The sequence below is a fragment of the Hyperoodon ampullatus genome, assembly GCF_949752795.1.
Source record: "Hyperoodon ampullatus genome assembly, chromosome: 4".
Classification (NCBI taxonomy): domain Eukaryota; kingdom Metazoa; phylum Chordata; class Mammalia; order Artiodactyla; family Ziphiidae; genus Hyperoodon; species Hyperoodon ampullatus.
This window is the reverse complement of record NC_136917.1, coordinates 36,412,516-36,426,822: the sequence shown is the minus strand read 5'-3', so window position 1 is coordinate 36,426,822 and position 14,307 is coordinate 36,412,516. Positions and strand designations below refer to the sequence as shown.

The following is a 14,307-nucleotide window of genomic DNA, read 5'->3' as shown; positions in this document are numbered from 1 at the left end:
GCCAATGGGAGACTCAAACGGGAGTCAAAGGGGCGGAAGACTCAAGTGCGTCTCGCAGGGCATCTGTAATTCGATTCGATCCTGAGAGCCAACGGGATTCGGGGAAGAGTGGTAAGGATGTGGTAGAGGCTAGGAATGGCAGTGAGCTGCAGAGGGTGGGACCAGGCAGGAGGCAGATCCAATAAACTGGAAGGCTTTCCTAACGTCATCAACATGCACCGGAAGCACGGCTCACACGGGTGCTTACACTGGGCTGGCTGCGAGGATGGCTGGCTTCGCGGAGCTTGGGCTGTCATCCTGGCTCGTGGAACAATGTCGGCAGCTGGGTTTGAAGCAGCCCACGCCCGTGCAGCTCGGCTGCATTCCCGCCATCCTGGAAGGTGAGTGTGGCTAGGCCTCTTCTCCAGGAGGCGTCCCCGCTCCTGTCACCTCACTTTGCCTTCTCGCAGCTTTTGCCCACGCCGGCCCCGTGAGGCGAAGGGCAGTCTTGGCCCTTACGGGCGATCCTGGGTTCCGGAGGCAGACTAGGCAGTGTCGGCGTTTAGGGTGTACCGCTGACTCGCCGTGTGTCCGCACCCAAGTGATGTAATCTCTGAAACTTTTATAGCCTCAGAGCACTGGGAGGGTTTGATGAATAACTAATAGATAATAGTACTGGGAAAATTCGTAGAGCTTGGATTACTATCAACATTTTACAAATGGAAACTGAGGTTGTCAAGATTACTGGTAAATCCACGGCTCTGGTCCCTAGACTGCTCTTCTCCCCACTCCTCTGGTCCAACCCAGTTTTGCCATTAAAGAGACGCCTTCAGGAAGCCTAGGATGTGACAAATTGAGGCATTAAATAAACAAGGATGAAGGAGTCAGCAGGGAGCATAGGATGCAGATTGGGGGGAGGACATTCTGGGTTTCCCAAGCCCTGATACCCCGGAAGGAGTCAAAACGAGGTCGTGGTTAGTAGCAGGCATCTCAGGTCAGATGGATGTGGGTTCCAGTCCAGCCTGATACTCACTGTCTGTGTATCCTGGGCAAATCTTTGAGACTCTGTTTCCCCTTCTGTTAAATGGGGATGATAATGGCCTCGCCCTTCTAAAATGTGTCAGTTGCTCTAAATGGAAAGTTGTCAGAATGCCTGGAACGGAAAGGGCACAGGCCAGTACTGAGCATACAGTAACTGCTCATTAAATGTTAGCTGCTGTAAACTGTGCCCGATACAACACCTGTCTACACCTGTGACACTGCTTTGCCCTCTGCCCAGGTCGGGACTGCCTGGGCTGTGCCAAGACAGGCAGTGGCAAGACGGCAGCGTTTGTCCTGCCCATCTTGCAGAAGCTGTCTGAGGATCCCTATGGCATCTTCTGCCTCGTCCTGACACCCACCAGGTGAGCCCCCCAAAGGCCTCGTGGGTGAGTTAACCAGCTGTGTTCTCTTGGGCAAGCGCCTTTACCTCTCTGAGTGCACTTTCCATGTGTGCTAGATGGGGACAGAAATTATGCCCACCTCTTAGAGGTGCTGAAGAATTAACAAGACAGTGTGTAAAAAGTTCTGAGCACAGAGCTTGACTCAGGGCAAGCAGGAAGGCCGGGAAGTAGGGACGCAGGCAGAGAAAAGGCCTGGGCGGAGCTGGGGCTGGGGGCAGAGAGGAGAGGACTTGGACACTGACCAGCCCTGGGGGAGGGGGGACTGACACTTGGGTCTCAGGCTTTGATGACTGTGGTGTTGAGGCCATTGCTGAGGACGTGGGAAGAAGAAAGGCCAGTGTGGGTAGGACTGGCAGGGGACAAGCCATGGGCTGTTTGGGGACCCAGCCTAGTGAGAGGGCAGGGGCCACAAGGGGCCTCCAACACTCAGTATCGGAACCTTTGTCCAAAGGGGACTGGGAGCCTCGGAGGGTGTGTGAACAGGAGAGGTCCAGGCAGGAGGCCGTAGGGTGGAGATGGGAATGAGAGGCAAGCACAAAACCGCTATCTGACCCAGGCTGGCCCCTTCATGCCCACAGGGAGCTGGCCTACCAGATCGCAGAGCAGTTCCGGGTCCTGGGGAAGCCTCTGGGCTTGAAAGACTGCATCATTGTCGGCGGCATGGGTATGGGGGGCCCAGGGAGGCTCTGGGCATGGACCCTCTGCAGCCTCAGATCATCCACCCAGCCCCACCTCTCGCCCTCCACCCACAGACATGGTGGCCCAGGCCTTGGAGCTCTCCCGGAAACCACATGTGGTCATCGCCACACCAGGGCGCCTGGCGGACCACCTCCGCAGCTCCAATACCTTCAGCATAAAGAAGATTCGCTTCCTGGTAAGTCAGCCTGGGGCCCTGATACATCCACGTGGGACATGTGTGTCCCACAGGCCATCCAGTACCACGTTGGGAATGGTGACAAGAACAGCTCAGGAACCAGCAAAAGGGGGCCTGTATTAGTAAAGATAGTTGGGGGCTGGGCCTCTCTGAGGAGGTGACATTGGAGCTGAGATGGGTGAGGGAGCAGGCCTCCAAGACCTAGAGGGAGAGTGCTCTAGGGCCCACATCTAAGACCAGGAAGGAGGCACATGGGGAAGGTGGGTCGAGCCCAGGCATGTAGTCAGGACTCGGACAGCACCCTCACCCCAGATCCCTACCCCCTGCTGCCGGCACTACAGGTGATGGATGAGGCGGACCGGCTGTTGGAGCAGGGCTGCACTGACTTCACCGTGGACCTGGAGGCCATCCTGGCGGCTGTGCCGGCCCGCAGGCAGACGCTGCTCTTCAGTGCCACGCTGACCGACACGCTGAGGGAGCTGCAGGGCCTGGCCACCAACCAGCCCTTCTTCTGGGAGGCTCAGGCCCCGTGAGTCCATAGCCACGCTCCTGGGGGAGCAGGTCAGGCGGGGGCCCAAGTGGGGGGTCACACCCAACAGAGGTTACTGCCCATGGGCAGGGTGGGCTATTGGCCTCATTCAACAGAAGGGGAAACAGGCCTGCCTGTCCCCAGTGTGCGCACAGTAGAACAGCTGGACCAGCGCTACCTGCTAGTGCCTGAGAAGGTCAAGGATGCCTACCTGGTCCACCTGATCCAGAACTTCCAGGACGAGCACGAGGACTGGTCCATCATCATCTTCACCAACACATGCAAGTGAGTGTGGGCAGGCCTGCCTCTCCCGTCCCCCGGGCACCCCTCCCATAGCCCTTCACGGAGGCCTGAGAGGTGGCCCAAGGTTGGAGGTGCAAGACGGTCTCGGCCCTCCGGGGCCTCTGCTCAGACCAGCAGTTTCGGAGGATGCACTCAAGGGGGCTCAGAGAGGTCAAGCAGTTTGCCAAGGTCACCCCTCCTGAAGGCAGAGCCAGGATTTGGGGTTCCTCAGACCTGCCTTTAACTGGAAGGGCTGAGGGCCTCAGGCTCTCCCCAGGAGACCCCTGCAGCATCTCAGAAGGCCCTGGAGCAGCCTATTCGCTGTGGTCTCAGGATGTCAATGAGGCCCAGCACATGAGCACCAACACCTGGGGCTGTCCTCTCCACAGACCCAGGGATTTCAAAATCCTTTGAGGCGTTTAGGGAGAGCGTCAAGGAGCTGTAGAGTAGCCTAGCCTGAGCCAGAGTAGGAGGGCAGTCCACAGCATGTGGAGGAGACTCCTGACTGCTGCCCCCCAAGAATTTCATGGCCACCAGAAAAGTCTGGATGTAGGGCCCACTCTTGTTGGCTTAGGCCAGGGGAGGGGTCAGTGGGCACGACACTGCACCCTGGCTTCTCCTTCCCCAGCTGTGCAGGGCCACCTACTTGGGGTCTCGGGGGGTGGGAGGGCCAGGAGCGCCTTTCCAGGACCCTAGCGCTAGACGGGCTGACAGCACATCCTTCCTGCCAGGACCTGTCAGATTCTGTGCATGATGCTGCGCAAATTCAACTTCCCTACCGTGGCTCTGCATTCCATGATGAAACAGGTGAGGCGTTGGGCAGCCCCACACATCCCCTCACCCGCCACCCTTGCCCTGGGGACTTCTCCCAGCCTCAGGGCTTTTGCCCAGGCCCTTTCCTCTGCCTAGAACACTCTTCCTGCCACCTGTCTGCCCCAGTCTGGCCTCCTCAAGGTCATCTCCCTCACTGAACTGTGAGCCACTTGAGGGTGGAGACTGTCCTGGCCTCTGCCCTGTCCCCAGGCCTCACACAGTAAGCGCTCAAACGTTTGTTGAGATGCTACCTCACACCCCCACCCCCGCCCCCAATTCTCTCCCCAATCCGGCACAGAAAGAACGTTTTGCCGCCCTGGCCAAGTTCAAGTCCAGCATCTACCGGATCCTGATCGCGACAGATGTGGCCTCCCGGTGAGCAGCTCCAGGGTACTCCCTTCCCCATGACGCCCCCCACAAAAGGGCCAGAGGGAGGGACTGGCTTCAGGCATGGGTCAGGCAGCCTCAGCTTCACTGCTGAGCGACCTTGGGTGAGCCCCAACCTCAGTTTCCCCACATGGACAGAGGTGCTGATCGACCTCTCTCTCCAGGGGCCTGGACATTCCCACGGTGCAGGTGGTCATCAACCACAACACCCCCGGGCTCCCGAAGATCTACATCCACCGAGTCGGCCGGACAGCCCGTGCAGGTGAGCAGACAGGGCGCGGCAGCCTTTGGCACCCGCCCCTCCTGCCTGCCCACACCGCGAGGAGCCAGAGTCACAAGCTGGTGGGACATGGGAGGGCTACAGGCCACAAGTGAAAGACACTAGAGGAAGCACTTGCAAGTTGGGGGAATCGTCCTTTCAAAACCGTAGGTGGGGATGCTCTGTCTTCTCACCCCCAGCAGCAATAACAGTGACACGTGCTGTCCCCTGGGGACACGGCACACACTGGCCCCATCCCCACCACTCCCTGTTGCCTCACCCCAGGCCCCTTTACCCGTCAGGGCTGCCAATCCATGCCCAGCAGCAAATAGGTGTACGAGTCCTGGTGGGTATGACGCTGCCCCGTGGGATCTGGCGTCCAAGTTCAACCCCTCGCTGTGACTCTGGCTAGGAGCCAAGGAGGCATCCTTGTGTCTGCTCCCCAGCCCACTCAGGAGGGGCACGGAGTCCAGGAGATTTTCTCATACCTGGAGTGGGCAGAGATATGGTTTCTGGGCCTGGCCCTTCTCTCCTGCCCTGTAGCCTCAGGAAGGTCACATCAGCTCTCTGGGCCCCCACTGTCTCATCCAACAATGGGTAATAAGAAGGTGACACCTGTTTGGGGCTGCTCTGAGGGTCATGGGCCTGGTCAGCTGCCAGTGCTGTTCCAGCACTAGTCACTGTCACAGGAACAGGGAATGGAGAAAGTGGTGTGCAGAGATCTGAGCTGAAGCCTGTCTGGGCTTATTGCTGACAGAACTTGGCCTGGGCTCCCTGGCGGCCACACCGAAATGGGAAATCAGCCACATCACCTGTATAAGGCCAAGCTGGCAGGAGAGCTGCCTCTCCCTGGAGTCCTGCAGCTCCCCTGGGACAGACCTGCCTACTACGCAGAGGTCAGGCAGGGGGTTGAGCCCTGACGCCCTGAGCTTCGTTCATTTCCACTCACTCACTCACCCACCAAGCTCCTGTACTGTTCTCCTTGATTAAGAGGAGCCCTGAGCCACCTGTTGGGCAAGCCCTTTGTCCTGGCCTCCAGCACACAGCCTGGGTGTGTCCCCACAGGGCGGCAGGGACAGGCCATCACGCTGGTGACGCAGTATGACATCCACCTGGTACACGCCATCGAGGAGCAGATCAGTGAGTGGAGGGGCAGAGGACGAGAGGGGAGGGGAGGCGGGTGCTTCTGGGTGAGATGGCACTCAACCCTATCAGACACCCGCTAGCCTGCTCACATGAGCAGGCTTAAACTGCGCTTTCCTTCTTACGCAACCCTCAAAGAAGTTTCTTTTGCCCAATTGTTGAAACAGAAGCTCTGCAATGGCCTTCAGCAGCTGGAAGCCACATCTAGTGGGAAGGGACTTTGGTTTCTCAGACCAGACTGTGTGGGTGGTCCCTGTGGTTGAGTCAGAAGCCCCAGGGCTCGGCCCAGGCATGTTTGAAAAACCCCCTTGGGTGGTTTAATGTGTAGCCAAGACCGAGAACCTCTGGGGCACCTCCAGTCACTGCACAGACTGTCCTAAGATTCAGAAATGTCTTGACTTTAAAGGACACTGTTTCCAGGAAAAAAAAAAAATCCCTAGTCAAATTCATAGTATTGCTAACAACAAAAAAGGAGCAATCTGTACCTTCCTTGGGTCTGAAATCTTAGATCTTGCCCACCTGATCCTTATCTGCTATGGCCCTGGATGGCCTTGCATGCCCTGCTACACAGGGAACTCACTACATAGTTGAAATCCCCCTCCATGTCGTGCCTGCCCCCCCGTGACCCTGCTGTCCCCACAGAGAAGAAGCTGGAGGAGTTCTCGGTGGAGGAAGCTGAGGTGCTCCAGATCCTCACACAGGTCAACGTGGTGCGGAGGGAGTGTGAGATTGTGAGTGTCGGGGAAGGGGCTGGTCCTCGGGGCCCAGGGTGCTTCCTGCGAGATGGTGACCCCCAAGACGGCCTCTCCCTCCCCCCCGCAGAAACTGGAGGCAACCAACTTTGATGAAAAGAAAGAGATTAATAAGCGGAAGCAGATGATCCTGGAGGGGAAGGTGAGGGCTGAGCCGGTGGTGGAGTGGGCATGGGGCACAAGCTTCCCCGCGGATGATCAGCTTAGCCACCTTCCTGTCCTCCCCATGCCAGGATCCCGACCTGGAGGCCAAGCGCAAGGCCGAGCTGGCCAAAATCAAGCAGAAGAACCGGCGCTTCAAGGAGAAAGTGGAGCAGGCACTGCAGCGGCAGAAGGCCAGCGGGGCTGGCCGCAGGGGGTGTCCATCCAGGGCCCAGCCTGAGGCCTGCTTGTCCCCAGCACCCGCTCAGGGCCCGGCCTGAGTTCCACACGGCCCCCGTCTGCCCAGCCTGGGACGCCTTCATCCAGCTGAAGGTTGGAGGGTCCTCCCCTCAGAATAATCCCTCCTCCCAGTCTGCCCAGTCCCCCTCAGTGGAGCCCATGGACACCCACGTGCAGTGTGCAGCCCTCCACCCGACCCTGCAGCCCCTGGTGGTCCCTCCTCAGAACCTTGGCCAAGAGGCAGGCTGCAGAGGAGGAAAGAACGCTATGAGGTTGGGCCCAAGTCCACGTCCAGTGACCCCAGCCCAGGGTCACCCTGGGGGTGCTGTGGGGCCCCAGAGCGAAGGTGTGTCGCTTGCAGGAGATGCTCAATAAATGAGTCTTTTGACTTCCCCAGTCTGACTCTCGGGGAGCAGGGTCAGAGGGAGGAGGGTGTGACTGCCTGTACTTCCCAAGTCTCCCAGGACACCACTTACCACCCCCCACCCCCCAGGTCTCCTTTCCTGTCGGGCCAGGCCCAAAGCTTTGGACTGCAGTGCTGACCATTCCAGCTGAGTGACCTTGGGTTGGTGAAGCCCCTTATATGGGCCTTGGTTTCTTCATCTGGAAAATGGGCATAGCAACTGCTGTTCTCTGCAAATGCAGATGTTTTGGTGAGATCCCTCCCATGCTCAGTGAACACAGCCGTGTGCTGGGACCTTCCCCTCCTGCCGACCTGCTTGCATTTGGGGTTTGTGGCCAGAGCGAAGTGGTGGGGGGAGTCCTTAACCAGGGTCCACCTTCGTCCAAACTGGTCCAGACAACATGGGCAGAGCCCAAGAAGATGAGGCAGCAGAGCCATGTGGCCTGGGCATGCCCCTGAGGCTTTCTGAGCCTCCCTCTCATCTCTGAGTGGCTTACCAAACCCTACACAGACTGAGGGCAGAGGGTCCAGTGACGGCGACCAGGTACCTAGGTGCTCACACACCACACACACAGCCACGCTTAGAAATGTAATTTGGGCACCAGCACGTGCCCTGGGGAGTCTAGAAATTCTACACGATGAAGAGCTCAAAAACAGCCCGTGAGCTGTGAACAGCCAGGGCCGGCTGGAGTACTGTGGACAGGCCCTCCCCAGGCTGAGTCGGGCCCCAGTCCCTGCCGGGGGAATGGCCCACTGTGCCGCCTGCGGCCTGGCCCGTGCCCCAGGCGGGAATCGTTCATGTAAAACTAGCTCCCGCAGGCCCCTGCTCCCACGTAGACCCAGAGGCCGGACTCAGGGCGTGCCCTCCGCCAGGCGGGCCAGGCCCTCCCGCAGCTCGCTCAGCTCAAACAGCCTGACGTCCAGCAGCTGCGCGGCCCGGCCCACCTCGGCCCGTGCCCGCTCCCGCTCTACCCGTGCCTCCTCCAGGCTGCGCTCCGTTGCCCGCAGCTGGTGCTCCAGCTCCGCGTTTCGGGTCTCCAGTTCCTGCAGGGAGAGGGCAAGCAGGGTTGGGGGCCCCAGCAAGTCTCAAGGGTCCAGCATCTGAATGCTATCCCCACAGCCTCCGCTCTGGGCCAAGCCCTCTCTGTCTCCTGGCCTCCTCCCTGCCACCTCTACCCAAGGCACTCCCTGGTCCCCTAATTGGAACATCATTGAATTGACCACGTTCCTCTTCTGCTCAAGACCCTCGTCACCCATCATGCTGGGAATGAAATCCATACCCCTCCTCGCTCATTCCAACCCAGGCTTGCTGGCTTCCTTGTGGTTCCTTGAACATACTTTCTCCCCAGCTCAGGGCCTTTACATATGCTGTGCACTCTGCCCATGAAACAATAGGGAGCATTCCCCCAACTTCTCTCTCTTTGGGGGCACCAGCTCCTTTAACTTCTCCCTCCTGCTGGACTCACAGGACATGCTTGAAGGTTTCTCAGATAAAGTCTTCAGTGAGGGCCAGGCCAGCACATTTGGGTACAAATGCAAGCTCCTGACCTCAGGCTGGGAATGTGTGAGGATTTGATGGGGTCAAGAATGAAGATTCAACAGAGACTCAAAAACTGCTTGTTGAATGAATGGAAGGAGATGAAACATTGTACTAATAACCATGTTTTATAAACCACCCACTGATTCAGTCCTTCCATGCACCTGGTCATCCAAATCCTTCACAACCTTAGATGTCTTCCTGACTCCATTTATAGGTGAAGAAACTGAAGCTCAGGTAGGCGCATAGCTGCCCAGAACCCACTAGGTAGGGAAGATGCCAGGTCTGTCCTGTATCAGAGGCTGGCTGCCTTGGGTGGTCACCCCACCCCGCCTCACAGCAACCGCACACACCTGCACCTTCTGCTGCGTCTCCTCACGCTCGGTGCTGTCTGGGGCCTCACGGGGACCACCAGTCTGGCTCTTCAGCGTCTGGATCTCCTAATGGAGAAGTTCCCAGAATCCGTTCTGAGAGTCCTGGCTCCCCCATGGGAGATCAGGGAAGGCAGGGCCCGAGGAAACACAAACGCATACAGACACGCTCACACACCTGGTCCTTAGTTTGCACTAGTGACTCCAGCTGCTCCAGCGACTGGCCCGGTCCCTCCTTCTCACTGACTGCGGGTGGCTCGGCGGTGGCAGCCTGGGCCTCCAGCTCAGCCACCTGTGCAGACAGGAAGGTCAGCCCCTGACGCCCCAGCCTGTACTCTCCTGATCCCTGGGGAATATGCCTGACCAGCCAAGCCCATGACTGGGCACTAACCCCTTCTGGTTGGGGCCACCACCCCGCCTCTGGCAGGTAGGTCTTTAGGGTCTGACAACCCTCTGAGGCTGACATTATTTCAGACCCATACTACAGAACAAGAAACTAAGGCTCAGGGAAGTGATTTGCCGAGATCACACAGCCAGCCAGGGAACCCAGGACAGATAGGAGGCAGGGGCTTCACAGTGGTCCGGGCCACTTGGGGTCTCTGGGAGGGAGGGGCTTCCTCACCCGCTGTCGCAGCCGCTCGGCCTCTGCGCGCTGGGCCTCCAGCTGCTGCCTCCACTGGGCGGCGGCGGCGTTGGCCTCTCGCAGGGCGCTCGCCAATTTGTTGTTACTGTCCTGAAGCGCGAAGAACTCGGCCTCCCACTGCACCTCGCCCACCGAGCTGCGGGGACGCTGGAGTCGGCAGAGGGCAGGGCGGGGCCTCACTGGGCCTGAGGCAGGGTGAGGGAGGTGCTGGGCTGGGGGCGGGGTTATGGGCGGGGTCAAGACACCTCGGGAGTAGGGGGTGGGGACGTCCCGGGGAGGCGGAGTCTTGCCGGGGGTGGGGTCAAAGTAGGCGCTTTGGTGTCAGTTCAGTGAGACACAGTCGGAAGGCCAAGCAGGATCAGCCCAGGGGATGTGGACAGAACAAAGTGGGTGGGGAGGCACCCGTGGGTTTAGAATTAGCCGGGGGAGATGTGGACAGGCCAGGGTTAGCCCCGAGGAATGGATGAGGCAGGAGCGGGGTCGGCTCTGGAAGGGGCATAATCTGGGTGTCTCCTCTCCTACCACAGGCCTTGGGTCCCGTGTCAGATCCTGCCGCTTGAACAAGTCCCTACAGTTTCTGAGAACTTCCTCTCCCCTCTTCCCCCACCCTTCGTCCTGCCGCGCCCCCGTGCCCCGCCCTACCCCCTCACCCCTCGGACAGCATCTTTCTGAGCCGCTCGCGCTCAGCGGGGCCGGGAGCGTCCGCGCTCTGGCTGCGGAATAGCTTCTCGTCGCCGGGGCCGTTGGAGCTGACGAGGGGGCTCGGGGGCACCTAAGAGCATGGGCAGAAGTGAGGGCACAGTAAGGGCTGATGCTACGTGGGTCGTGACTGAGGGCAGGAGGTCCTTCCCAGCACTGGGATCTGACTGCTCCTTTCCCCTCCTCACCCACTACCAATGGCTCCCGATGGCCCCTTTCTGGGCCCTGCCCCCCACCTTGCCAGCTGGGCTCTCACCAACCCCCAGGAGCAAACCTGATGCAGGCTAGCCTAAACCCCAGGAGAGACTCATAATCTGCAAAGCGGGGAGCAATCTGAAACCTCCATGCTGTTCCCTCAGAGCGATGACCTTCCCTGGGGCCAAATTTCAACATCCATTTAAAATTCCTACAGGAAACGCACTCCATCAGGCTAAATTCATTATGAATCCACCTGCTGCCTGGACCAACCTACTTTTTCATCTCCTTAATCCCGTGCCCAGCCCTGGGCCTGGCACACAGTATGGGGTCAATAAATGATGCTGAGGGACTTCCCTGGTGGTCCAGTGGGTGGGACTCCGTGCTCCCAATGCAGGGGGCCCGGGTTTGATCCCTGGTCAGGGAATAGATCCTGCATGTATGCCACAACTAAGAGTCTGCATGCCACAACTAAGAAGCCAGCATGCCGCAACGAAGATCCCACGAGCCACAACTAAGACCCAGTGCAGCCAAAATACATAAGTAAAATAAATAATAAATATTGAAAATAAATAAATAAATGATACGAATAAGTTAGTGGGGGAAAACACCCAGGGACAGTTTTTTTACTCTGCCGCTCTACTTAGCCATTTCAGCTTCCACATTTCAACTCTGCCCTGTGAGCTGGTTTTCTGGCCTTCCTTGATCTAACATTTGGACAGCCTATGACATGCTCCCATGGCACCCACAGCCCCCTTCCATGGTCCTTGCCATGGATCTAGTTTTACATCATCTGTGAGCATTTGGTCCTGGGAACCGGCACAGCACCTAGACCCCACAATACCAGTTGAGCTCCTGGCACGCATGGGACAGGGAGTGCTGACCTGGTGGGCAGTGAGCCCCAGGGCTGGACTGGTGAGCTCTCCCCCATCCTGAGATTTCTCGCGTGCCAGCCTCGCTGCTTCCTTCACTTCCTGGAACTTCTCAGCAAACTGAGGAATGGGGGGCAGGAACAGACAGTCAACAAACTCCCAGCCCCCTCCCCCAGGGTCCCACCACATTAGCTCCACCCAGTACCAGCTCTGTCGCTTTGGAAGGAACTTTAGAATTGAGTGCATCCCCTCCTCTCATGAACTGGAAGAGTGGGAAGTAGGCTTGGAAAACGATGCCCAATGAGCAGAGTGGGTATCAGGATGGGGGGTGGGTGGGATGTTCATGGAGGCGTATGACATTGAGCCACCTTGAGAAAGGGACCCTCTTTCCCTCTCAGTCAGGCTTATTTCAGCAAGGAGAGCCTCAGGTGGGTGCTAATCTGTCTTTCATTTCCAGCTAGGGTAAGCTACACTTTTTTTTTTCATTTTAAAATAAATTTCCTTAGCTTGAAAGTAATTTTTTAAAGAGACATATTTACAGACATACAGCCACTTGATTTGTGCAAAGGGGCCAGTGCAATTCATTGGGGGTTGGGGGGGGTAGATGGTGTTTTCAAAAAATGGCCCAAGAGCAACTGAATACTCATGTGGGAAAAAAAATACTCCTACTTTAAACCCCCGGTAGAAATTAATTCAAAGATCTAAATTTGAAAAGAAAACTAATGCTTCTAGAAGAAAAGCGAAGAAAAGCATCATGAACTCAACAGGATTCAGAGAGCACGAACCACACAGGGAAGCAATGGATAAGATAATACTGAACTCTAGAAACAGCAGAGGGGGGAGGGAGGCGATAAAGAAGGTAATGCCAGGGGTGCGGGGAAGCACCCAGCCCATCCTAGGCACCCAGAGAGGGGCAGGGTGTGTCCGAAATCAGAGCAGGTGGCCAACAGAGCTGGCATGTGAACCAGAAAATTGGGAAGGAGCTACTGGTTTGTCCAATTCTGTAGGCCCATTCTGCAGCTGGGAAGGTGGAGGCCCAGCATCTGTCCAGGGTCCCCCAGTGCACCCAAGAGAAGACCCAGCCCCAGCCCCATTCCTCCCACCATGTATCCCTGCAGGCCCACCTGAGTCAGATGCTGCTCAGAAGCAAAGCCAAGGCCATAGACGGTGTTGGCGCGACTGTCCGCCCACTGCCCGAACTTCTGGGAGGTTTTGGTAAATGTCATGTTGGGGGTGACAGTGCTGTTGATGATGGCCTGGGGAAGGCGGTGGGGAGAAAAGTTCCCGGGTGATGGGACTGGTAATGATGAATGTGAAACCCCAGGGATATAGCTTTGTATCAGCACCTCAGAAGTCCTTGGTCTGAGCCATTTCAGGAGGAAGGCTGAGACCCAGAAAGACTCAGGGTACTCCCCCGGCCCCCAAGGCACACAACAAGGAAGCGACTGAACCAGGCTTGTCCCTAGGATCCTTGGCACCTGCCACCCCACCCAAGCCCCACCAGGACCTTGGCACCCCCAAGGCTGATGATTCGGTAGACGTTGCGGGTGGCATCGTAAAAGTAGGAGACAGTGAGTGCGTGTTTGCCCGCAGGGATCCAGTTCCGCTTGGTGGCCGGGTCGATCTGGAACACGTGTGCCCGTGTGCTGAAGATGGGCTGCTCCCTGCATGGGGAGAGGGTGTTCAGCGGGGGCCAGGCACTGGCCCCCCACGGGACTCAAGGCCAAGCTTTGGTAGAAGCAGGGGCTCACCTGGCTGTGGACATTGGTCAGGCTTGTCTGGGTGGGCTCCAAGGGACAGCCAGGGGGATGGTAGGAACTGCTGGCTTGGCCTCTGGGGGGACAGGAGGTTTGTGAGTGTCCCCCCAGACCAGGCTGTGGGAGGCCAAGCATGTCCAGCCCCAGGACCCACTTCCAAGTACACCATTCATAGAACTTCAATCCAAAAGTGAGGGAATCACTCAGCAAAAAGACCCCAACTCTCTCCATTGGGAAGAAGCTCGTGCAACACCCTGGGCAGGAGATGGCCTCTGATAGGAGCCAGGTGGCATCTAACAGCCCAGCATATACCTCACATCTTCCTGGTTACTGGACCCCCAGTGAAGTCTTCTCAATCTCTGGGCTGGGTGGAGGAGGCCAAGGTGGCCAACTCCTGTTCAGTACTTCCTGACACTTTCGTCCATCACTCCTCAAAGCAGGGCCTCCATCAAAAAGTGGGGCATGGACAGGTGCCTACTGGGAGACCAGTCCCCCACTGGACCCACAAAGAGACCCCTCAGCTTCCACTGTAGGGCAGAGGCACACCTTGGAGACAAAGTCCAAATCCCCAGGGAGCCTCCAGCCTAGTTAAAAAGACAAGATATGGCTGAACAAGTCTACCATGGTGCCCACCCATCACCACTCAATCCCAGTACCATGGGGCTGGGCGGGATCCAGGTCCACGAGGGACCTGGGGGAGGGGGGGATGCAAACTAAGGGAAGGGAGGCCCGGACTCGGTAGCCTCCGTGGTCAGAGGGGGGAATGCCCCCCCACTCTGTCCTGGGCAGCTGCTGTCCCGGTCACAGAGTCTGAAACCGGAGCCCCTGGGTGGGGGAGGGGCAGAGACTTTGGCCGGGGTTGGGGGTGGGTCCTGGGTCGAGCCAGGGTTCCGGGGCGCAGGGGTCCTAGAAACTCAGGTCCCTCCTGCCCGGACGTTCCTGCAGCGGATGTTCCTGCAGCGACTTGCGGCATTGGGAAAAGTTACTCA

At 58.0% G+C, this 14,307-nt stretch overlaps 2 protein-coding genes across 2 annotated transcripts; one reads left to right on the top strand and one right to left on the bottom strand.

The window, feature by feature from the left end:
* Positions 1–250: 250 nt before the first annotated feature.
* On the top strand, positions 251–7,230 carry DDX49 (DEAD-box helicase 49). The gene is made up of 13 exons (XM_079701668.1): positions 251–380; positions 1,259–1,382; positions 2,000–2,085; positions 2,174–2,295; positions 2,637–2,824; positions 2,969–3,109; positions 3,838–3,913; positions 4,218–4,294; positions 4,471–4,568; positions 5,631–5,705; positions 6,351–6,439; positions 6,531–6,602; positions 6,694–7,230. Exons 1-13 carry the CDS (start codon positions 266–268, stop codon positions 6,880–6,882), a joined length of 1,452 nt encoding a protein of 483 aa, XP_079557794.1. The 5' UTR covers positions 251–265; the 3' UTR covers positions 6,883–7,230.
* Positions 7,231–7,820: 590 nt separating this feature from the next.
* HOMER3 (homer scaffold protein 3) lies at positions 7,821–13,326 on the bottom strand (the record flags this gene model as incomplete). The annotated part of the gene is made up of 9 exons (XM_079701505.1): positions 7,821–8,288; positions 9,135–9,221; positions 9,331–9,444; positions 9,775–9,931; positions 10,446–10,567; positions 11,574–11,681; positions 12,686–12,817; positions 13,069–13,225; positions 13,313–13,326. 9 exons carry the CDS (start codon positions 13,324–13,326, stop codon positions 8,097–8,099), a joined length of 1,083 nt encoding a protein of 360 aa, XP_079557631.1. The 3' UTR covers positions 7,821–8,096.
* Positions 13,327–14,307: the final 981 nt, after the last annotated feature.

Coding starts and splice junctions, on each gene's coding strand:
- DDX49 (XM_079701668.1), top strand. CDS start 266: ATGGCTGGCTTCGCGGAGCTTGGGCTGTCATCCTGGCTCGTGGAACAA. Junction 1,383..1,999: donor CTCGTCCTGACACCCACCAG/GTGAGCCCCCCA, acceptor TCATGCCCACAG/GGAGCTGGCCTACCAGATCG. Junction 3,914..4,217: donor TGCATTCCATGATGAAACAG/GTGAGGCGTTGG, acceptor AATCCGGCACAG/AAAGAACGTTTTGCCGCCCT.